This window comes from Lycorma delicatula, chromosome 2 (genome assembly GCF_047948215.1).
Source record: "Lycorma delicatula isolate Av1 chromosome 2, ASM4794821v1, whole genome shotgun sequence".
Taxonomy (NCBI): domain Eukaryota; kingdom Metazoa; phylum Arthropoda; class Insecta; order Hemiptera; family Fulgoridae; genus Lycorma; species Lycorma delicatula.
The window spans coordinates 205,841,480-205,866,253 of NC_134456.1; the positions used below are offsets into that span (position 1 = coordinate 205,841,480).

At 28.8% G+C, this 24,774-nt stretch overlaps 1 protein-coding gene across 4 annotated transcripts in view; it reads right to left on the minus strand.

The window, feature by feature from the left end:
• LOC142319607 (uncharacterized) overlaps positions 1-24,774 on the minus strand; it is a 219,435-nt gene that overhangs the window by 39,300 nt on the left and 155,361 nt on the right. For all 4 annotated transcript variants that reach the window (XR_012755217.1, XM_075357081.1, XM_075357082.1 and 1 more), the window contains 6 exons: positions 23,779-23,888; positions 16,294-16,607; positions 11,203-11,431; positions 8,715-8,879; positions 6,234-6,387; positions 2,050-2,230 (listed from right to left, as the gene is read on the minus strand). Coding sequence is in view for 3 of the 4 variants with exons in the window: in XM_075357081.1 (XP_075213196.1) it covers positions 2,050-2,230; positions 6,234-6,387; positions 8,715-8,879; positions 11,203-11,431; positions 16,294-16,607; positions 23,779-23,888 (1,153 nt within the window). In the remaining variant the exon portion in view is untranslated. The remainder of the gene's footprint in view (positions 1-2,049; positions 2,231-6,233; positions 6,388-8,714; positions 8,880-11,202; positions 11,432-16,293; positions 16,608-23,778; positions 23,889-24,774) is intronic.

A 24,774-nucleotide genomic window follows, 5' to 3' on the forward strand; every position in this document is an offset into this window, starting at 1 on the left:
ATTAGCAGTCTTTCTCTAGAATTTTCAGAAGTTTCAAAGACAACATTGTTGAGAGTTATGACACTCAAGGCTATCGTAAACTGTGTGCACAATTGGTGATGAAAATGTAAATAAGTGCTCACAAAGATCACATAATGACATCAGCACTTGTTCTTAACTGCTTTAACCACGAGGGAGACAAATGTTTTTCCCATATTGACCCTGGTAACAAAACGTGGATATTATACGTCAATGCTGAGATGAAACAAGAATCCGTGCACTGGCGTCATTCTGGTTCACCTAAACTGACAAAAAAATCAAACATGCCTAGTTTCAAAGGGAAATCATGGTAATTGTATTCTGGGACCAAAAGGGTGTGTGTTTGATTGATTTTATGGAATCTGGAATACCCATCACATTACAAGTCTATTGTGAAACATTTTCTAAACTGCATCTTGAGATTCAAAATTGATGACGGGAAATACTGAGATCAAGAATTGCTCTTTTTCATGATAACACACATCCACACATGGCTGCAAGCACAACTGAAACAATTAAAAAATTCAGTTGGGAGATTTTTAATTATAATCCTTACAGTCCTGATCTCATGCCCAATCACTACCATTTCTTCTTAGACCTCAAAAACTAGCTTCCATCTCAATGATTTGAGGAAAGTGAAGAGTTGAAAATTTTGGTGCAAAAGTGGCACAGTGCAGTGCTAGTTTCTCAGGTGGCAGAATTTTATGCAATGGGTTTGAAGAAACTTATTCCATGATATCAAAAATGTTTGGAATGAAAATGTGATTTTATAGAAAAATAAAATAAATATTTGAAACCATTTATAAATATTTCATTTTTTCAAATGTTCTCATTTTGTTATCGACTGGCTCTTACTTTTGCTTCGCAAGTGCTCATAGTGTACCAAAGGGAAAATCATCAACTGAATTATCTGGTTGTTTTGGACAGGATTTAGACTCAGATTTTTTGTTAATAAATTTTGACTGGTATCAATCTCCTACAGTAATCAGCAACTACTAAATTTCACCAGTATATAGTGAAGTTGTAACCAGAGCCATTTAACTTTGGTAATCTATGGGAACTAGTTTATTTAATCTGGTATTAAAATACTTTACATACTTCCATTATAGGATGTTAAATCATCAGATATTCTAGGTGTAACATAATTTTCTGGGTGTAAAAGTGCACTTATACAGATAACCCAAAACTTAACTAGACTTTATATTTTTTCAACACAAACACAAAAAACAGTGTTTATAAAAAATGCAGAAAAATAGTAATAAAAATTCAAAATTTTATTAAGTTCTCTCTTTAATACAATTGGATTGGATTTTTGTTAAAATTATTTGGTTTTCAACTAGTAAGGACGATGAGTTTTGCATCTTGCCAAAATGTTTGACTAATTGTTAGCCAGAATATGATAGAGATAGATTAATTTAAATTCTACAATGTACACTTTTAACCATACCTTATGTAATACATGAAATCAAAAGGTTATCGATGATTTTAAAAGGGCAAAGTACTTTATAACATTTAGTTTGTAAATGGAATTACCTGAAAAATCAAATCAGCCAAGTCTTTAAGCTAATATACAAGTTATCAGCTCAAAGGCTAGTTTGGTCCTGATAAATGACATCACATGTTATACTAAGCCTAGGATCACTAATGATATGTACTAAGCTGAGAGTTATGAACTGCTAGTAATTCCATTTGTATATAAGACCATATAATCTCTCATGAATTAAGCTGAAATAAGTGCACATGATGAAATTAATAGATTTCCTTTATTTCAGAATGAATCTAAGAGATTTTGTTTCAGAAAATTTTTCCTTTTAAAGAAACATTTAAACTTCAGAACATTCAACAATTTTTTTTGGAGCCATAACATTAATAGCTATTTATTTCACTGTAAAGTATTAGTCTACCAGTCAAAAGGAAATAAACTAGTACTTATCTATTGCTTTTATTAAATCAGACAAAATCAACAGCTGATAAAACATAAGTACTGTATCCTAATTTTTATAAACATAATGTATGAAAACTAAAAGTTACCTTATTCATAGCATCTGGTTCACGATCAGCAGGAAATTTTCTATTGATAATGAACATTATTTTTTCGGTGTATAATAAATCTTGCAGACTAGATATATATTCAGCATACTTTGTCCCATCCTGTGTCAATGACGCAACCTGAGACCACTGCAACTTTTTTAAAAGTTGTAAATAGACATACCTGAAATAAAAGTAATTTAAATGGTTTTGTGGTTTCATAAAACTTGAAAAACAGTAAACGAAAATATTTTTCAAAACCTATTTACTAATCAACATTTTACAAAAACTAATTCTTTACATAGATAAGAATAATATGTTTTTTCCATATTGCAACATATTAATTGATAACATACCATTTGTAATAGTATGGATTGTATCCATATTATTAGAAACAGTAATATTTTTCTAAATAATAATTCCCATATCTTGTTAGAAAAAGTTTTGTGTGAGTTCAAACTAATGTTGTCTGATATAAGATCAAACCAGTCCTATAAGAGACAGTAAACTGCATTTCTTATAACCTCATTACTCCTTAACTCCTGGAGATGTGAAAGACTGTATATGAATAATTATACCAAAAAGAGAATGTCTGGTCTTACTATTGGACAAAAAGCCATTATTCCTAGAAATTAACAAAACCCACTTCCTACAAAAACCCGGCAACAAAACTATTTTTGCATTATACACTATGAAAGAGTATGAGAAATGCCCTTTCAAATATTAACAGAAAGGACCTTTTGTTCCTTCTGTTACCATTTTGAATAACTCGTCCTTTAATAAATACTCCTTCTGAACAATTTGTTTAAAATTAAATGACTGAATATGGTTCAGTTTGTATTAATAATATGATAACAAGAAATAAATATTAAGAATTAAAAAACATGACTGCCAAAAAAACGAATGCTTTTTTTGGTTCCATCATGATTTTGTTTATAGCAGAAAATATCCTGCTTAAATTTTGAAAATTGGAAGATTGATTATGAAGATATAACAACATTTCTGAATAACCATGATCTGTTAGATCAAGAGTGTACCTGATGCATGCAAAAGTTAGCCTTTAGCTTAGTAAAAAATACCCTGTTTGAATTTTGAAAACTAGATGATTGTTTGCAGAGACATAAGAGCATCCCCATTGCACCTCCCAAAGCAATACCACAAGGGCACCCCATGTGTTACCAGTTAATAATGATGACTGGTCTAGTTTCGCAGACGCGCTCACATCACCTCACTACTCTAGCCCCCACAGGAAGCCCACTATTAATTAAACAGGAATTTTTATTAAGAAGTTTTTTAAATTTATTTAATATTATTTTATTCTATTTAACATAAATTTAATTGTATTACTTTTGTAATATTATACATTCGATTGATTTGAATCATTTAGTTCAAACCCAGCTAACACAGTGATAGAGGCTCACAGTTCACTAATTGAATTCATTAAAGTTTGTGCTTCAATCAGCAAATCTCTATTACTAAATATACATATATAAACATAATTATGTAGCCTACAACACTCCTGGTAACATAAAGATTACAATGCAGGGTCACACATCTAAATCATTTCAGCCGTTAACAAACATACAAACAAATATAAATACATACCTACCTACATACAAACATACACTCTAAATACATTAAACTCCTTTTTGGACAGTCATGTAAAAATAACTGAAACACATGAAATGTGTTTCAGTTATTGAGTAACTCATATAAATAATGAATAAACTATTAAATCCAAAAACTTTAGTCATTATAAAAGTAAAATCAATTTGGTAATGACAAAAACACTTGTCATGTAGACCGAACTGCTCATGCTTATTCAGTGGTCTATACTCAGCTCCAGTTGTGCATGCCTTAACTAAACTGTTGAAAGAATGAGAAATTCTCAGAACATCATCCCCCAGTGATGATTTCTGATCAATAAAATTAAGTTTCTATAGGTAATGGAGCTATCTTTTAAATTGCACTTTTTGTCTTTGAGTTACACTATGTCCTAGTAAATTGAAACTACTCTGGTGAGGCCATCATTACTAGTATAAAGTTTCTACAATTATTATTACCTGCCACTGAAGGGGAAGTAAACTGTCTTCCTTCATTAGTATTTCCTGCTTGAAGATTGGATTGTTTTGTCTTCCATTTCTTCTGCTGTTGAGGACTATTAAGGTAATCAGTAAACAACCTTGACTACAACTGTTGGCGCATTTGTTGCAAATATTACCATCTGGTAAGCTGGTTGATGGGGAGATCTGACAAACTGGGGTCAGAAAAACTGACTACAGGATTAACAATAAAAAATGGCCAGTAGTTAAATACAAAGGACTGTTTGGATCATCAGAAAAAAATGGAACTAGATCTATAATTTAGAAATGCTTTTTTTTGGACCAGCAATGAGTTAAACTACTCAAATATTGTGCTCGTATTAACAACAACAACACTTTTTAAATGATGTTTCATAGATATGATGTCTGCTTCCTACAACTCTCCAAAATGAGGTGAATGTGGAGGAATGTGCAGCTATGTTCATTCAAAATTGAACATAGCCCTGAAATTTTGCATGCCTTTACCAAAAATTTGTGACACAAATAAATTTCTCTCTCCATTTATCTCTTCACTTATGTTTTTACCTAGTCTTTACTTTTTTTAACAAGAATAATTTAGTTAGAAGTTAGAATTTGTGGCATTTTTTAAAATTTTTGAACTACTGAAGCTTCCTTTGAGCTCCTATAATATTAGTGTCACTGTTGCTATAGATCTGACATATTACCTCTTCTGGCTATAAATTACCAAAGTGCAGCAATAAACGCTTGAGAAGGTAAGTTGCTAACTACTTCTAAATGTATAGCACGTGTTGAAGGAAAAATAAATAAGGCTATATAACATTTCATGGTTGATGAACTCTTAATGGAACCACTTTTGATGTTACATAGGATTAAGAAATGGGCGAGTGACTGGTATGTTTAGGAAATTGGCCTATAAGTTGTTAAGTCTATGAAACTTTGAGTCGAGAGCAAACAGCGCATTAATAAATACGTTTTTCTATTAACTGCTCGGCTTTTGAAATCCTAAATGTACGTCTAATGTCTAAGTGAAAGTAAAACTAAATGTGATCTACGATGCAGTAATCCCAAATGTTAAGATCATACCAATATTTTGATAAAGTAATGGTTCAGTGGCAGAATTGACTAATGATTCTAGTAATATCCGATGTTGGTACTTTGAAGCCTTCCTCCAACTAGTAACTTTTTATGATTATCAACAAATGGGTTTAAACTGAAAATGGAATTTTTCTTCAAAACACATGAGTTTTCTTCAAGTGCTGTCATTTTCAGCCTGAAGGATGATGAGTATTGAACCATATACATGAATAAAGCACTTCTTATTCCATCTCTGGAACAGTTAATACTCCTACCTTTTTCTCAGTATGCTGATAAATGTAAATAAATCTATGCAATAAGCAAAATCTCAACAATTTTGACAAAGTAGAAAATTTTGTAAAAGCTTCATCCACTAAAATTGAGCTAATTAAGCTATTACAGAAAGACATTCCTCTGGAACATTTTGGAATTTAAAGCACTGAAACTGCCAAGATTTTGAATCTTGTGAAAACTATGTTGGTGTCCATATCTACAAATACTCTGAATCAAGTACCTTAGAGGTGTATCACAAGATATAAGGTCAGTTGGATTGTGTTCAATCGGAACGTGCCACACTGTGTTTTTCTTCTTTTTTTTGAATCTGTGATTCAAAAATTCAGTTTGCAACAAAAGCTCTAATTTTTATTGCATGATTTAAATGTTTCACTTTTCTATTTTCTAGTCCTCGTTTATTTGAACTTCAAATTCTTTTATCCATTTTTTCTGTTTTCTGTTTTTTTCTGTTACATATTCATCTCAAGCAGCAATTCTCGTTTCTTTGATAATGATAAATCAACACTAAGAAACATGCAAATTTTATCACAGCAAGTTTGTGAACTTTATTGTCATATCTCAAATTCAGGTAGAGTAAATTAAGATAAAATAAATACTAAAGGTTACTAATTTGACAGGTGAGTGTTTTGTGGCAGGTCCATATCACCTTAAAAACACTGAGAATCAAGCATTGAAAGAGAAGCTCCGCCACTGATAATGAGTGAATTAATAAACAAAAGTCAAGTATCATCAGGAAAATATTTTTTAAAAACTCACGTGTACTGGCGATTTTCCCCAATTGTTCTAAAGAAGTATGGATACTTAGTTCTATCAGAGAATGTTGAACCCTCTGCACTATAACTAATAACAACAGTCCTATAATATCGTGAAACTCCGGCAAGAGGCTCAACAGTATCAGAGCATGCTGGACCTAAATAAAAATAGATGTACAAAAAGTCAGAAAGTATTATATACAAAAATAAAATTCTGTTAATACTAGTAATAAAATAATTTATTAATTCTTAAGTAGGGTTCTTTGAGTCTATTAAACTAAAGAACATGCACGACACAAAATTAAAAAATATATTTCTTTCTATTTGAATTATCTTTATAATTAATAAGATCACTGATCTCTATCTCTTTCTTGAAGACATGGAAAGATAGCATCTTTGAAGAATCTAATCTCTGAGAAGACATAAAGTTCAAATCAATGTACTACAATATATAGAATGAATATTCTCTTCTATCATAACAAAATTCACTTTTCTTTTTCTTTCTATCCAGTATGATTAAAAAACATTCAATAAGAATGCTGAGCCCTTTTTCATTTTTAAGCCAGAAATTGATCCACTAAGTAACAGCCTTCCTTTTAAATCTTTTCTTCTATCAACATTGTGCTGTTGTTTGTGTTCAAGCTTTAATAAAAATATTTTATAGTCACTTATACCACTGTATTCATATCGTTCTGTATTGATGCACCCAATAATACTATAAAAAATAAGTTTCCTATAAAAGGAAAGAAGTTTTCAGAATGTAAAAAATAGAATGCCATGCCATTGTTTGGTACCAGAAAATATGGATAATCGTGCATTACTGTAAATACATCTCCATTTGTGAAATGTTGCCTCTGATAACATTCATTTATTCATAAAAGATAACAATAACCACTTCTATCTAACAATGTTCTCATTAACAGCATAATATCTATGAGAAAGAGCTTTATATAGTTCTGCTCCACTTTTAATAAATGACCTAAACTAATTATGTAAAAGATCTTCTGAACAGTTCAACATTAGAATACTTAGTTTTACAAAAACAATATTACTCTATTAATGACTGTTTATACTAATTTAACTGGAATCTCCATTCTCTAAATCTACTCAAATATAAATTCACAATATTTTATTTCAATTAAAGCCTTGATCATTTTTATTTGGTATGATTTTGTTTATTTAATACCATTTCTTGCATTACTTTCATTAGTTAAAATCAATGCATCCAGACGTCAACAATCAGAAGTGAATGCTTGAAAGGAAAATCGATAAAACTTATGAATTTTACCAATTTTGGAGAAAAATATAAAACAAAAATGTGAAATTATTTTAGTTGATAATATAAAAATCTTTTCAACCAATATAAAAAAATCTGATGTGGACACTACATGACTTCTTTGTATGACTATTAAATTATATATACACAAGTTTTTAAAATAAAAAAAGTAGATAAAATTTTATTTTATTAATAACTTTTGATATTTTTTCATATTATTTTTTTATTGATCTTATTGAATTATTATTTACTGTAAAATTTTTTATACAATCAGAGGCTAATAATTATTAATAAATCAATATATTTAAATAAAAAAAAGTAAAAAAAAGGAGTTGAAGTCGGATTCAAACCGATGAGCTTTCCACTTGTAAGATCAAAATATTTTATTACTTAAAATTTTGTTTGACTACAACTCTGGAACCAATGAAAATAAGTACCAATGAAAATAAAACATTTGTTTTGTGTTGTAATATATCGTTGAAAAGCTCTCAATGGGTGCAAAACTGTATGTTACAAAAGTCCTAATCCAAAATTTCAACATCCTGCGGCAAATCATGTTTGAGTTATGCGAGATACATACATACGTACGTACGTATGTAGGTACAGATGTCACTTCGAAACTAGTCAAAATGGATATTTCTGTTGAAATCTGATCATAATACTTCCTTGTACAAACTAAAGGAAGTATTGTGATCGCAAAAAATTTCAGTTTTCAGGTTTCAATGGAAATATCCATTTTGACCATCACCACCATACAAAAAATTTCGTACAAGGAAGTAAAAACATATAGTGTTTTAAAAACGGTAAAAAGTCAAATAATCAGTTTAATTATAAAAACAATGAAAATGTAAGTTTTACTTTAAAATTTGTTTAATAGGTTCAAATAAAACACCAACAATATTAACAATACTGTTAAGTGTAAATAAATCATCAATATTGAAGGCAACTTCTATTAAGTTTAAAATTTCACTGGTCTAGGTCTAAGAATGTTCCCATCAATTTAAGACTATTGGGTTTTTACTTAAAAACTTTCTTCTCTTTTAAGTAATAATAAAAACCAAGACTTATAAGAAAGGAAAGCTATACATACTTTTATATAGCCTTTAATTTAACTTTTATAGCGTTTTGTTTTACTCTATTTTATTGATAAAAGATTTAGTCTATTATACAACAAATAATCTCAACAGATTATACATTAAAATCACTGACCCAATATACCAACAAGACGGTTATAACTATTTAAATAAACATAATCCATAAACGTTTTAATAACCAAATCCGTTCGGCACTTTCCATCAGCCAACAAAAGTTCTAATTTATAACCCTGCAACAATGTACTGTTCTTGTTCACTGATTCTATTGCCATTTGTGCAGCTGAAATAAAATTTAAATCATAATTCAATAAAACGTTTTACACAATAAACAATTACACAAAAGAATAAATACAATAAAAGTTTTAAATAATCAGTTAACCATGACACCCTTCCTAAATAACAATAAATAAGCTCCATAAAAGATCTTTTAATAATTAAAGTGTAACCTCTTCCTTAGTGGTGTTGCAGTTTTTCTGATCTTCTGGAGCAAGTTTCCAGGCATTTAGAAGGTATATTTTTATGATCAACAAATAAAATTTTATACAAAGCCAGTCGACTGGGAAAAAAAGAAAAAGTTTTTATTGTATAAATAAATCTAATCAAACACCTACATAGCTTCTTTAAATAGTCACTACCTGAATTTAACAACTTGAAATATTACAAGCTTCTGCAGACTACAACAAACTCTGTTGCCAGCATACACAACCAGTTATTATCCTTATCCATGAACTCCTCATTGATTTGAAACAGCTGGATTGTCAACCAAACTTTATCTCAGTAAAGAGATGAGATGGTGAAGAGATGTCAGGTCCAGATTATAAAGTGGATAGTTGAAAATCTCCCATGAATTAGTTAAGTTCATTTATGCAACCTATGGTGTGGAATGACACATTTACCTGCAGAACAACAATACACTTCATGATCCATGTTCAACACTTGTTTATCACTGACCTAATGCATCTAACAATAAGCTTTTGACATTATGACATCTGGTTCCATGAAGTGTGCTCGGGACCACAATCAAAATTTTCATGTGGTTCCAAAATATTGTGTCATCTGAATTTCCAGCACCACTATCACTCATTACATTATGATGTAATGAGATTAAGGTAATAATCTACAGATCTTGGCAGCACTATCTATATGTGAAAAGTACATACTATGCATTTCATAGAAGGTGGGTTGGTTCCATGAATTATCAACTACTGATTACTAATTTTGAAAAGAATGGATGGTAGATGGATAAACACTGAGAACATAGATTGCTGTGGCTATAAATGGCTTACAGCCAATGTACCATGCTGCTACGGTACATATTTTCAGTTTATTTTCAACATCCAATTTCAAGTCAATTTTGGAATAGCCTTTTCTAACCATTCCTATTAACAAATCACAGAGTGAAATTTACTGAAAGAGATTTAAAGAATATATGAGTCAATGAGATTACAAATTTGTTATATCACTTTAATAAAAAAAATTGAAAAACCGTAGCATGTTTAGAACAGTTTGACAGTAATATAGAGAGAATTTTTTTTTTTAATTAAAAATTAGATAAGACCAATAATTTATTAAGTAGTACTTTTCAGTAAATGTACCATTAGTCTTCTTTCAACTGTTTAGAGGTGATTTAATGGTAATTGTGGATATAATCTTTTGAGAATTTTGGATTCTGGATCCATACCAAATTTAAACCTCTCTGCAATATGTTTAGAAAATATATGAGAGATAGGAACTCTATCTAATCTAATCCACTAGTATTGTTTTATTCCTTTACTCTCCCATATGGTTGAGTGAATTATTCATCAATAAAAATTCTCTTTTAGATTTTTTTTCATTAGCATATGTGATAAATTGTCCAGTTATAAACAGATTAATATAATCCAATTAACAAATTCATATTTCCCCACCTGAGAAAAAATAGAGAATACAAAGCCAAACACGTAACAGTCATTTCTAGGTTTACAGAATCTATCAACCCTTCTTTAGGAAGCAGCTAAGGCAATAAAGGCACATCAGAATTTCTGTGAGAGAAATTATATTTATTATATAGGTAATAGGCATTAAAACTGAGTGAAGTTATTTTTATAAGGCTGAATTTTTACTGTCTTTTGATGACCTTAATTGTTGATGACAGTATATTCCGCTTATCGAAACAACAGGAAATGTGTCCACTCCTCATTTTCCCTAAAAGACTTGGTGTGGATTCTTGAAAATGGCGATGTTGTTTTTGAGAATGATCCGAAGACATGTTGTATCAAATTTAAACAACCTCTGCATAATGGCATCCAATGGACACAGAAAAAAGATGTCTACAATGCAAAAGGAAGGAGATTCTTATTAAAAAGAAAGTTCTCTAAAAAAAATTAACAAAAATAATTTGTCAATTAATGAATTATTTAGAGCTCAACCAACTTATATAGGGATTATCTTCATTCTCCATAAAAATTAAGAATACTCTAGTAATATTCAAATATTCAAATTATCTCACTAAATATCCAACATGATAAATTTTTTACCAGATAACTTATATATCTACAACATATAAATTTACATCTATAATTAATGTAATGTACTAAAACACAAAATGATAAATGAAAACATACCAGTAATAATGCCATTCCCTCTATAATCTTTCACGTCTACAGGAAATATACCACCTATGTATAATATATCTGTACTATCATTGTCTGGAAGCCAATCTTTTACAGTATTCAAATTATTTCTTATCCAGTCACAAGAAACATTTCTTATAGAATCTCCTTGAGAACGATGGGCATACCTATTTATTAGATTTAAATAATCTTCTCTAGTAAAATGAATTTTAACCAGGGACTAGAATAAAAAAACAACATATTTTAATTATTTAAAAGCAAACAATGTAAAAACAATTTAATATTATTACGGTTATGAAAATTAACATATTTGTCATTCACCATCAACAAGAAATAATGAAAACCTGCAATTCAATCTAGCAATGGATTTGAAATAAACCTCTCATTGGTATGGGTTCATGGATATCTCTCCTATCACCTCCCTTTGGATCACCTATCAATGTAAACTTACAGTTTTGTTCCAAAAATGCAGAAATAAATATAATTATCAAGTGACTATATCAAAACTACTAAACTAAATTTAAATTATTTTAGAAGTTGGAAATGACTAAATCAATCTTAGTTATATTATCCATTAATACCCACATAACTTAACAACTTCAGGTTTATGATTAAGATAACCAATGTATTTTATATATGAGATTGAAACCTCATTATAAATAAATAGATTGTTAATTTTGATCAATACAAAATAATGCATCATACTGATCAGAACACTATAAGATAAAAAATCTGATGTGGACACCACATGACTTCCTTGTACACCTATTAAATACATATACAATTTTTTTTTTAATGAAAAGTACATAAAATTTAATTTCATTAATAACTTCTGACATTTTTACATTTTTTTTATTGTTATTATTGAATATTATTTATCATATTTTTTATTACAATGAGAGGTTAATTATTATTAATAAATCAATATATTTAAATTTAAAAAAAAATTAAAAAAAAGAAGATAAAGTCTTATTTGAATCTATGTGCCTTCCCCTGTAAGATCCAAATATTTCATTAATTCAAATTTTATTTGGCCATACCTCTGGAACCAATGAAAATAAGTATCACTTATGATACATCATTGAAAAACTCTCAATGAGGGCTTATTACTGCAGTTAAGAAAAAGTCCAAAATCCAATTTTTTTGGATTTTGGGCTTTTTTGGACACTTTTGGTTCAGTTGATTGCAATCAAAAGGGGAGGTGCACAACTAGAAGTTACAACAGTCCTAAATCCAAAATTTCAACATCCTACGGCTAATCATTTTTGAGTTATGCATGATATATACATACAGACATATGTACATAGGACATGTCGAAACTAGTCAAAATGTATTCAGGAATGGTCAAAATGGATATTTCCACTGACATCTGTAAACCAAAATTTTTCACGATCACAATACTTCTTTTACTTCATACAAGTAAGAAATTATAAATACAAAAATATATTAAATATAATTACACAATATTGTGTATTTTGTACATTTTTTCTTAACAAAATCACTCTCTAATTTTCCTACAATCTTCTGTCTCTTTCACTATCTTTGTTACTTTCTTCTTAGATTCACTTTGAATTTCTCTTCAGTAATGAATTACACCATTCAATAATTCCAACTCACTTCTAATTTTTTAATTCCTTACTATGTAAAATAGCCAATAAAAAGCCAGCAACATAGAGTGAAACAAGAACAACATACATAAATTTGATGATAAATTAAAATCATTTATCTGGTTTCAGCTATGGCCTTTTTATCTATGTAAACTAAAAATATTAATGTATATTACTAATATTATTAATACTAATAAATACCAACAAACAGGGTGACAATAGTCAAAAATGTACATTTACTAAGCTCCTTCAAAGAGTAATTACCAGAAAAATGTTAGAACCTGGATTTAGGTTCTCTTGCCCTTCCTTTAATCATTAGAAATAAAAGAAATATTCTATTCCTAATATTTTCAGTTTTTTAATTTTTTTTTGGTTAGTGATTATAGTAACCTCAGAAATGGGGTGCTAAGGTCAACTATGTTTCTCTACTTATTTTACATGATTTTGGTCAGGGGTGACTATGGTTACATTCTTTATGTTTTAAAATGTGTATTTGCTTGAAATTTGCTTTTACGTGCATCAAATAAATTGGCAAAAGGGGTTAATTTTTTGTAAACTTATTTAATATTAAATTAAATATAAACCACCAAACATAGTAAATACAAACATTAAACTACAATATTAACTCCAAAAAGTGATTGCCATGAGACCCCAAAATCTTCAGTTATTTAATTCTATAATCATAATAAAACATGTTTATTTATGATTTGTTAATTGGTCGAAATTGATTTTTGAAAATTTTGAAATTTATTGTGGACGAATATATATATATATATATATATATATATATATATATGTATATATTTTATTAGACTACATTTCTATGGATATTATTGTTAATCTTATGGATTTATATTGATTCTGAATTACAAACTTAAAAAAAAAATTAATAACATTAATATGACAGTAAATAATAATAAAAATTAAATAATTAACAACAATAAGAAAGAATGTATTTTTATTGCAAATTGAGAATGATGATTTTGATATTTTCAAATCGCCAACCTCAATTTTCAATAAAAATATGAACAGGTTCAAACTTGAATCTTCCTCTTCTATTGGAGGTGACAGCATCTTTACAATGTCTTTTTGCTCCACCAAGAATGGCTCTTTGTCCTCCTTCACAAACGTTTCTTTCCCCATCCTTTTCAAAACGTTAATAACTCTTCTTTAAAAACTTATTGTTTCTTTCAAATTCACCGTCTTCAATAATCTGCCCAATAAAATACTTTTCTCATCACTTTCCTCTGCAAACAGTATCAACATAATTAACTCTGGTAGGTCTTTCATTGACATCTCTTTAAGGTGGGTCTTTAAGGTAGGTCTTTAAGGTGACATATATTCCTTGTCATTCTTTTCTTCATCAACATCTTTGATCAAATCAGCAATGTCTAAACGAGAAATAAAAGTCTTGAAGAATCGGGATACTATCTAAACTGGCCTCACTAATACTTTCTGATTGTTGCTATTTATGCTTTTTGATGTTTTTTTTTTAGACTTCGTTTTATTATTGGAGCTAGTGGATGGTTCTGGTACTATTGCATCTTCAACAGATACACTTCTTCCAGCCTGGACATTTATTATTTTCTTTCATTCTCTTCTCTGTTTTCCAGAACTTTGTTTTATTTTAAAAAAGAAAGAAGAAAATTACTATGGTATCAGTTGAATTTTCAGTAGTACTACAAGTGTAAATTACCTGTAACAAATTGTTTGGTTGATGGCAGAGGCTTCAGAACTTCAACTCTATCAAGTTGAAAAATCCTGTACTTTCTGAAACCACTGATTTTGGAACTTTCTGCTGAAGGCATGATATTGTTATTAATACGTTTAAAAGTTTTGGAAATTCAGACTTGTTTACTGTTCCTGACATTTTCATTTTGTATTCTGTCAAATTTTTTTTGCCAATGGTTTTTAATTGAAGCAAACAAGGCTACATCCAATAGTTGGCAGATGTGTGTTAAATGTGCAGGTAGACATTTTAACAAAATGTTCTTTTCAGATAAGTTTCAAGAATGCAAAATAAGAAATGTGATGAGAAGTTATCTCCAACCTTTATATCACTTTTTAATTTCTGAACATACAGAAGAATAACTGAGAAGGACCACTCTTCAAAATGGATATCTTAAACCACCTGTTTTGACTGGAGTATCTGGTACCTTTTGAGTCCCTTGCAATCCATAAATCATAAACATGCTTCACTTTTTACACAACAAAGTTTGGCAACAAGTATCCTGTTGTGGTCACAGCCACATAATGCTTGTGCAAGATCTTGAAGTGCTAAGTACCCTACCAAAATGTTTGTCCTCTCTTGGCAAATGCTTTTACCCTGCCAGAATCTTCTGACAAATTAGTTTCATCAAAATTTATGATATTTTCTCCAGAAATATCTTTCTTATCTATATCTAAACAATCAAAATAAGAATTAAAAATATATTACATCTACTCGTGCAGAACTTGGATTTATATTTTGAACAATCATAGTTGACAATTATCTTTACATCGATCCACTTAGCCCACTTGACACCTGGTGTCACATCATCAGTAAATTTTTAAATATACAGTACCAAAAACCATTATCAAAAATCGCAATTCTTGGAGAGTCATAGATAATCCCCATTCAGATAACATTAACAAATACTTTACCAGACACTCTTCAGTTTCATTATTAAATGCAGTTTGACCACTCAGTTCCTTCAGGTCCACCACTTTGATACAGATTCATAAAGCTTCCCTTTTCACTCTTATTTAAAAGGTGCTTGTCTTATAGTCATCCCTCTTTTTACTTCCACCATCTTGTCCTCTATTAGAGTCTTTGTACCGACAAAAAATCACCTTTTCTATAATAATTTTATGGCATTTTATCTTAAAAAAGAAAAATATGGGTAAGCACAAAGAAGGTGACTTTGATCTCTAATAGTCAATGACTGTTCTCCAAAGAAAGTGGAAATTTTCATTTATTACACATTCATGCAATTTACTTTAAAATTAAGATAAGAGATTGAAAACTTACCAGAATTGAACAGAAATATATTCTTGAGCAAACTTGTAACTTCACAACCTTCAACAATGAAGTTTACCCACTGATATTCAGCAAGTTATGCAAACTTAAAACAAACTTTTTAAAAAGTTGAAAATAAATATCAGCTGTTGCAAATGTTTATTCAATAATAATAATAATTTTCTAAATATTCTGTGATTTTATACATAATTTAAATGCAATAATAATGACTATAAAATATTTTAATGATTTTTTTCAGTGGAGGGAATTGGTACTTTTTCTGGTGTTGTGATCAGAGTCACCCCGCGACCATTGTTACCCCATCTGACTATATCATAAATGTTAAAAAAAACAATAACTGATTTCTAAATTGTAAAAATATATAGTGCTCTTAACAAGATAGCATGGCCATGGCTTCAACAGATCAATTTCTGAATATAACTTTTTTAAAGATTATAATTTTTTAATATTACTTACATCATGTATTGGTTTCGCAGCATTTAGTAGCTGTTGCCACACAACTTTTACCAATCTATGTAGATTATATTTACAACCAGTAATTAGACCATATGATTCACAAGGAGGAAATGCAATACTTTTAAATTGTTCATCACCAGGTACAGTAACAATAGAGGGACTCCGTGCAAGAAAAACGAATAATCTTTCTGACTTAGAACTTAACATGAGCTTTTTCATTTTAAAAATTACTTCTTCCAGCCGTTTTCCAACCCAAGCAACTTTAACATATAACTTCAGAGACTTTATGTGATGCACCACAAAACCTGTTTCATCTGTGAACAAATTAAATAATATACATTAGTCTTCAATAATTCAAGTACTACTCCAACAGATGTCTGTTGAGCTACCAATGAAGAAAAAACAAAGCTCAATAAACAATTAAGTAAAACGTTTGAAAATTTTACACCTTATGACACCTAATTATTGATTACACCTACTATTGATTACACTTAATACTGCGACTATGACTACTGATTACACCTGATGCCAAAATTCTAATAAAAATTCCAACATTCTAATAAAAATAGTTTTTGGAACCAAACAATTTCAAGGATACATTCACTGTATTTCAGCTTGAGAATTTTTCATGAAACTTGGACATTTATCAGATGTAGTTAATTTTTGTAAAATTTGACTAACTCTATCCTATTAAAGATTTAAGGAACAAATGTGAATCCCTTTGCTTCTTATGTTTGAATGGTGGATGATAAAATTTGATCAGCACAGTACAATATCATAAAATAAAGATAATACTTGTGTCAACTCTGATACCTGAAATGTAATATTGATATTTTTATGCTACATTTTGTTTGAATCATAAACATAAATTGAAAATATAAAAACAATAAGTAAAAATAAATTATAAATTGAAAAAAAATAAATAAAGACTTTAATTAACTTCCTTAATTAACTTTAACGTCTTTAATTAACTTTAATTAATTTCCTTTAGTTTCTAACTACACACAAATTCACTGTTTGTCTCAGCATTTAATTTAAAAGTCATTCAATAATAAAAATCATTGTTGCCATTAGAAATATTGACTGTAAATGCCTGTACCTCTTTAAATAACAGATTATGCACGTTTTGTAATTTTTAGGACAGTTATCTTAATAAAGAGCATATGAAAATTAAATTTTACTAAATCATAAAACTTTTATTAAAGTAGATCAAAAGATGCATTAAGCTTAGAACGATCAGGATGATAAATATTTAGAACATAACAGTAACAATATTTAGCAACAAAAATTCTAATAATACAATTTCTTGTAAATCGTTTTATTATTAAAACAATAATAATATTATTGTAATATTATTATTCATATCAATTAAAACATGTCATCATTTTACTTAGATGAAAATAAAGAAAATAGCAAGTTCAGTTATGTTAGCACCGTTTCTTAACTTTGAATTACAAAAGTTTTAAATAACTGATCTGTTTTTTTCTTTGCAGCAGTATCAAGCTATTTGACAGAAAATTTTTTTTACTAAATAATAGTTTCCACTAATAAGTTCAGTACAAGGCCTGAAATGTATGAAGAACTATTACTCATTTGAAGGGTAAATTTTGATAATTTTATTCTGAATCTCATTATCCTAAATCTATAACTTGTTTTAATAAATTAATTTTTTTTCACTTTGTGAACTACTTTATAATTTCATTATAACATGAGCATTATAGAAATAGGCTTTGTCAAATGGAAATAATTTTTTTTTTTTGGTGGGGGCAAAAAACATTTTTATGTTATCGTCTGGAAAACAAAAGTATAAAATATAAAATCAAACAACAAAAATTATAACAGATAAAAACTTAAAAAAAAAATATTTAAAAAACACAACTATATGTATATATATAAGTAAAATAAAAATAAAATAATTTTAAAGAACTTCAAGAGGAGTGTAAAAGGCTCCTTCTCGGATAACAGCAAAAAATAAAAATTTATAATGAAATTCATAACACTAAAAAGAAAATAACACCATTAAAAAGTAACTAAAATACTAACACTTCAAATAAATAAAAACACCTGGTCTAAAATTTCTTTATCATTGCCCAGGATTCGACAAATGTTCCTGTGCAATTTAAATTTACAATGCAAGTCCGCATAATGCATGCAATTCACAAGGATGTGGCACACAGTCAACAGGCAGTTGCATTGTGGTTGCATACTGGAGCAGCAGTTGCATACTCATGCATTTACTGCTGACATCAAATACCCATGAGTAGCTCTCGTATGTCCTATCCACAATCGACACAGGACCACTTCCTTACAATGAATTTTTCTGTATGAAGAGTCCCATGACAACACAGAATCTTTAATGTGCCAGAGTTTTTATCTACTGCAACCGTCCAATCATCTTACCACTTTGCTCGAAGTGATTTTACATAGTTAATAAAATCAGATATAGCAACACGCTAGTGAAGTATGGTTGACTACATGCATCTTTAGCAGCAGAATCTGTACATTCATTACCCGGAATCTCCACATGGCTGGGCATCCAGCAGGAATTCACTTGTGTGTTGCGATGATTCAACTTGGCGATTGCATTGTAGAGTTCGGTGACAATAGGATGTCTGGAATAAAGATTTTCTAAAGCTTGGAGACACTACACAAGTCACTACAAATAAGGATATGAAGGTTAATGATATTCAAAGCCTTATTTATAACACATAGTTCAGCAGTAAAGACACTTGTAATATCAGGTAGACCAAACATATAGGTCTGTAATTAACAATAAATGCGCATCTGATGGAATTGTTCTGTTTTGATCCATCTGTGTATGCTACTGCATCTGGGTTTGTCTTGCAGAGAATATGGTAAAACATTTGCTGAAAGAAAATAGGTGGTGTTGATTCTTTATCGTATATCATGAGGTCAAACATAAAATTTATAAGGTTGGTTCTTCAAAGAGGATATGAACACAGATAAATTGGAAAAATAGAAGATGCATCGAAACATTTATAAGGTGCAGTAAACGTCTGGTAAGAATGCCTACAGGTGCAGTGTAAGGTGGGGATAGTCCTCATACCTTCCAAAATAAGGATTTCCAAGGACTGTATCAAAAACCGGGTGATTTGGCTATCCTTTGAGATGGGCAAAATAAGATGCTAAAAGCTGCTCCCATCTATCTCAAAGTGATGGCTCACTGCAGTCAACAAGTAAGCTTACAACAGGGTTTGATCTAAAGGTACCTGTGGCAAGCTGAAGGAAAGCATGATGTACAACATCCAGCATTTTAAGCACAGTATGACGTGCGAAGAGTAGGCGACACAACCACAATCTAAATGGGAACGAACTAAGGAATAATAACAACATATCGTACATGACCAATCGGCTCCCCAATTGGTGTTGATAAGGACTCGCAGCATATCTAAAAGTTTGGAACATTTTGTTCTTAATTCTTATATGTGTTTGACCCAAGTACGGAGGCTATCAAAAAATAAACCTAAAACCCTGATATCGAAAGAGATAGTAATTAGCTCTCCATTAAAAATTAACTTGTGGAATGGAAGGGTCCTGGTCCTGCAACCAAGAAAAGACTACACATTTTGTTATGTTTATCGCATCTAATTCAATGAACTTCCAATGTATAAAAATTTCCTGAGCATGAAATTCTTAACCTTACATTCTTAACTATATGCTTTATAATTTGATTCTTCTTTGACCAAGTCTGACAAATGCAGCAACCCAAGTATACACCCTTTCATATAGATAAAAGAGTGTTAAGATAATACATAAAAAAACATGGTCTTGTGTTGGTAACTAACAAAAGAATTATTCAATTTAAATTTAGCTGGCTCACAAATCTATTTCATAATTATTAATGTAATATATTAAATCCTTTAGAAGTATTTAATAGTAACCATAATTTACATCTGGCAGATTTTCACTGATTTGTTAACAAATGATTCACATTTTCATAATAAATGATGGATTAAAAATTTTTTTTTTAAATTAACAAACATCACCTTCTACTTTAATAGAACTGTTTTAGTTACATTTAAAAAATACATATTTTGTAATTTAATTCTTCATTCTAAATTCAAATATATCATATTTCCAAATATTTTTTGTACTCTTGTTTACAAGTAATATTTCTAGAAAAATAACAATATCAACATTTTTTGTACGTTAAAACCAATATTTTTTTCATACTGACATCATTTAACGCAACCAATTCAGCATGCATCACCTATTAAGAATTTTTCTTTAACTGTTATACTGACCTTAATTCCTTTATAGTGGCCTAACAGCATATTTTTTCTTGCTTAAGCTAATGAAGGAGGAAGAAAAAAAGGTTGTTGTTAATTGTGATGCTTATTAAGAGTTTAGCAGGCCAGTTAGTAGTGAGTGGGGTTAATCACAAGTTTGTGTGATGCCAAGAAAAAAATAATTTTATCATGTAGTATAAAATTAAAACAGTCTGCTTTATGAAACAAAATGGAAATTAAGCAGCTAAAAGAATTTGGTGTCAATGAAGCAATGTTCGTTCCTGGTGAAATCAAAAAGAGATGAGCAAAATAAAAAACAATATAAAGGTGTTTCACAGTCTTCAGCTTAAAAGTAAGGAAACAGTACCCTCAAAGAGGAATAACCAAGACAACATCAAATCACATCTCTGCTTTAACATATGAAATGTTGAGATCACAAATTCATAAGATTGATTAGTCACAAGTCTCTTCCCTATATTTTAAGATGGGTCAGCTAGTTAAAAATATTCAAACAGCTACTTAAGATCAGTCAGCAGGTTTCTCTACATAAAAATATGGTATTTCAAAAGATGCCTGGACATTTTACATATCAGACTGTCTCTTTCAAAAATGTATTTTACAAGGCACGAAAAACAATCATATTTGCTTTGTGAAATAAAGAATAAGATCTATGTGTTTTGTCATCACCCAAATAACATTAATATGGAAAAGAAATTGTTCAATGAGTTCTCATTTCAATAATTGACTACAAGCAGTAACAGTACAAAAACATTACCTGTGATTGATGATGTATGAATTTTTACCAATCATGACTTTTTAAAAAAGATCCCGCCTAAAAACTTGATGTCCATCAAGCATTTAAGTATAAGTACAAGAAAAAAGGTGGATGGATGAGTGAGTAAATTTTTACGTGTTAGTATACAAAATGTATCAGATCAGAAAAATACTAACAAGTTTAAAAAAAAAGTTTCTGTTACAAAGAGAGCTGAAGCAGAGACAATAGGTTTTTTGTTAATAAGTAAAACTTTTGGAAGATTTAAATATTTTATGAACTTTTATAAATTTAAGGTTTTTTTACATTAAATTTATATTGAACCAAATAAAAGTTCTACAGCACTCTCTTTTTTCCCACGTAATAAATTGATTAAGAAATAACAAATTAACACATAACACATAAACACATAACAAATTGATTACAATGCTTAAAATTTTAGTTCACCTCAGTATTGTTATATTCATTTCCGACTGGATAAGACAATCTTTTTTTTTTTGTAAACTGTCTAATAACATAACATTATATATATATATATATATATATATATATATATATATATATATATATATATATATATATAAGCAAGTATACATGAAGTTAAACAGAAAAAATAAATTAGACTTATCAAGACTTCCGTCAGGGAGTTGAATGAATCTCCACCAAAAAACAAGAGTGAAAAACATTATAAAACAACAAACAGGCGTTATTCACAGTTAATTGTACAGCCTCTTATGAAAGGTTGCAACTTTTCATTCACTATGAAAACATACACTAACATGAAAACCGGAAATATTGCTTGTTATGCATTTTTATTTATATAAAAGCTATTTTCACTATCAAATATTTATTAATTGACACATTTTACATGTTTTTAATATTTTTCAACAAGCAAAATGAATCCGCCATTTTTATTCTTCTGCAACAGCAAGCCAACTTACAATGGTTTTATAAATAATAAATTATGTTTTATCTATATTTAATCAAATGGTACAAACTACAATTACTTGTTTTACTCTTTTCTCATTCAAAAAAATTGTAAACTCCATTTTTCTGTGTATATTTAATCAGATGGCACAATTAATCAGGATTCAGAAAATACTAGGATGTACCAAAAGGTTATTATGAAAAAAATTTTTAATAAATTATAAATATAATAAAATATGAATTGGAGATAATTAAAAAAAAATTAAATATAAAAAATAAAAATAATATAAAATTAAAATATATATATATATATATTAATTAAATGTAAAATGAAATATAATTAATATTAAATTAGAATTAATGAAAAATTATTAATTACGAACAATAATAATAGATTGAATTTAATAATAAATGTCTTTTTTTGTATTATTTTGGTGAAGGGTAAACAGTAAAATTACAGTTGAATTACAATAAGCTGGTCTATGATAAGATAATTATTAGTTGAATGGAAATAATACACATATGATATTTATTATCAGTAAATAATAAAAATTAATAAACAATACACATATATGAAATAAGTGTTTCTAGCTGGGAAAATTGACAACTAGAATCTAAAGATAAAATGGTTCATTTGTTTTTTATTTATTTTGTCTTCACATAAATCATGATGAAAGTGATGAAAGATATAACCAAAATACTGATATCAAAACCATCAAAAAAACAATTTCATTGTAAAGTATTTATGAATACTTTAGGTGATTTATTAACACTTTTACAATGAAATTGTTTTTTTGATGGTTATGTAAGATGAATACAAAATATCTCAAAAAAAGATGCAATCCTTTATTATTTAATAAACAAAATATTGATCAAAAAAGTTATTTAGACCATCAGCAACAAATGAATGTAAAAACCTCAATATGCAAAAAGAAATTAATTGAAAATGCAGATTATATTAACTAATATATGATCTTTGCAAATTTTTATAGGTAATCATCTATGTATGACTTCTTCAATAAAAGAAACAAGCTTAATTTCTAAAAGAGCTTATAAAATAAGTAATAGATAATTTACATAAACTGTTAGAGAGAGAATTGAATGGTTGATATCAATCACTCAAATTACCGCAAAATTGGCGACAATGGTATTCGTGTTCATAGTACCTTCAATTCTCTCATGTCCTCAGGATGGATCTAAGGGAATAATAAATTCACTTGCTTGCCAAACCAGCTTTGAAACCACTAGCGTAGCATGGCTTATAAAGATTGCACACAAATAATACAAAGAGCTATCCCCCTGAAAAAAATCTACTATAATTATATTTATAATTATAGTTATTTATTATTTATTATTATGTTTATAATTATATTTTTTAGGGTTTTCCCCAAGAAAATTTATAATGAAGAAGAAAGCACAGATAAGAAAAAACTATAACACACAGTAAAAAAAATAACAGAGGTAACAAAAATGAACATGGAAAATAAACAAAATATTTAAATAATCTAATAACTATAACACAATTTTAAAACAAACCAGGATTTCCAGAGATTAATAAGGCACACGCATTATTGTGCTCACATAATGGTGGAGTAAATAATCCTTCAGAACAGTTACTAATGTCTGATGATGATGAACAATTAAAACTGTCAACAAAGAAAAACAAAATATAAGTATTGTAAGTATGAAAATTATATACACACATTCATCAGAAACTAATATATAAGATGAAAACTTAAAAAAAAAACCATACCATATTCAAAAACTTCTATCACCGAGTTATACACGAGTTATTTCCATTCATGAGTTATACAGGCAATAAAATAAGAGGAAACTAAGCAGGCAAATTCTAAGTAAAAACATGCATAAAAGCATAATTTAGCACAATGCCCAAGTCCTTTATATGATATATTTAATACAGAACTACATCAAATCAGCAAATTACTTATACTTAGGTATATTCATGTTCATGGACACCACAAGAATGGCTAATCCAATTTTAACAAAAATTGTAGGATAAATTTACTAGAATCAACTTTGATTACAATCTAGGTATGGTTTTAATTTGAGATATTATTGAGACTGTTACCCATTTTTAAAGAAAAAAAATATGTTTTCATTTACTAGTTAAGAATTCATTTTACCAGAAAAATTAGGGTTTTCCTTCATTTTTGTCTTAATTAGATCTTTTTATCTGCTGTAAGTTTCATCTTTCTTTGATTTAAACTTATCAAACTATTGCTCTACAAACTTATGCTCCTCCTTTAAAGGAGGAGCATAAGCAGATCGAACAATTACAGAGTATGTTTCTAAAGAGAAACATACTCTGTAATTGTTTTTTCAGCCTTTCTTCTTCAATGACCAACAAGCTGATACCATTCCTTGGAATATGATACACTTTGTGGTTCAAGTAATTTATTTACCTTTAACTAGCTTTTATTTCTTAGGAAGGTGACCAAAATAAGATATCAACATAGAATCTCATTAAACTTAATAACAATTAATATTATTAATCAATACAATATAAAATTT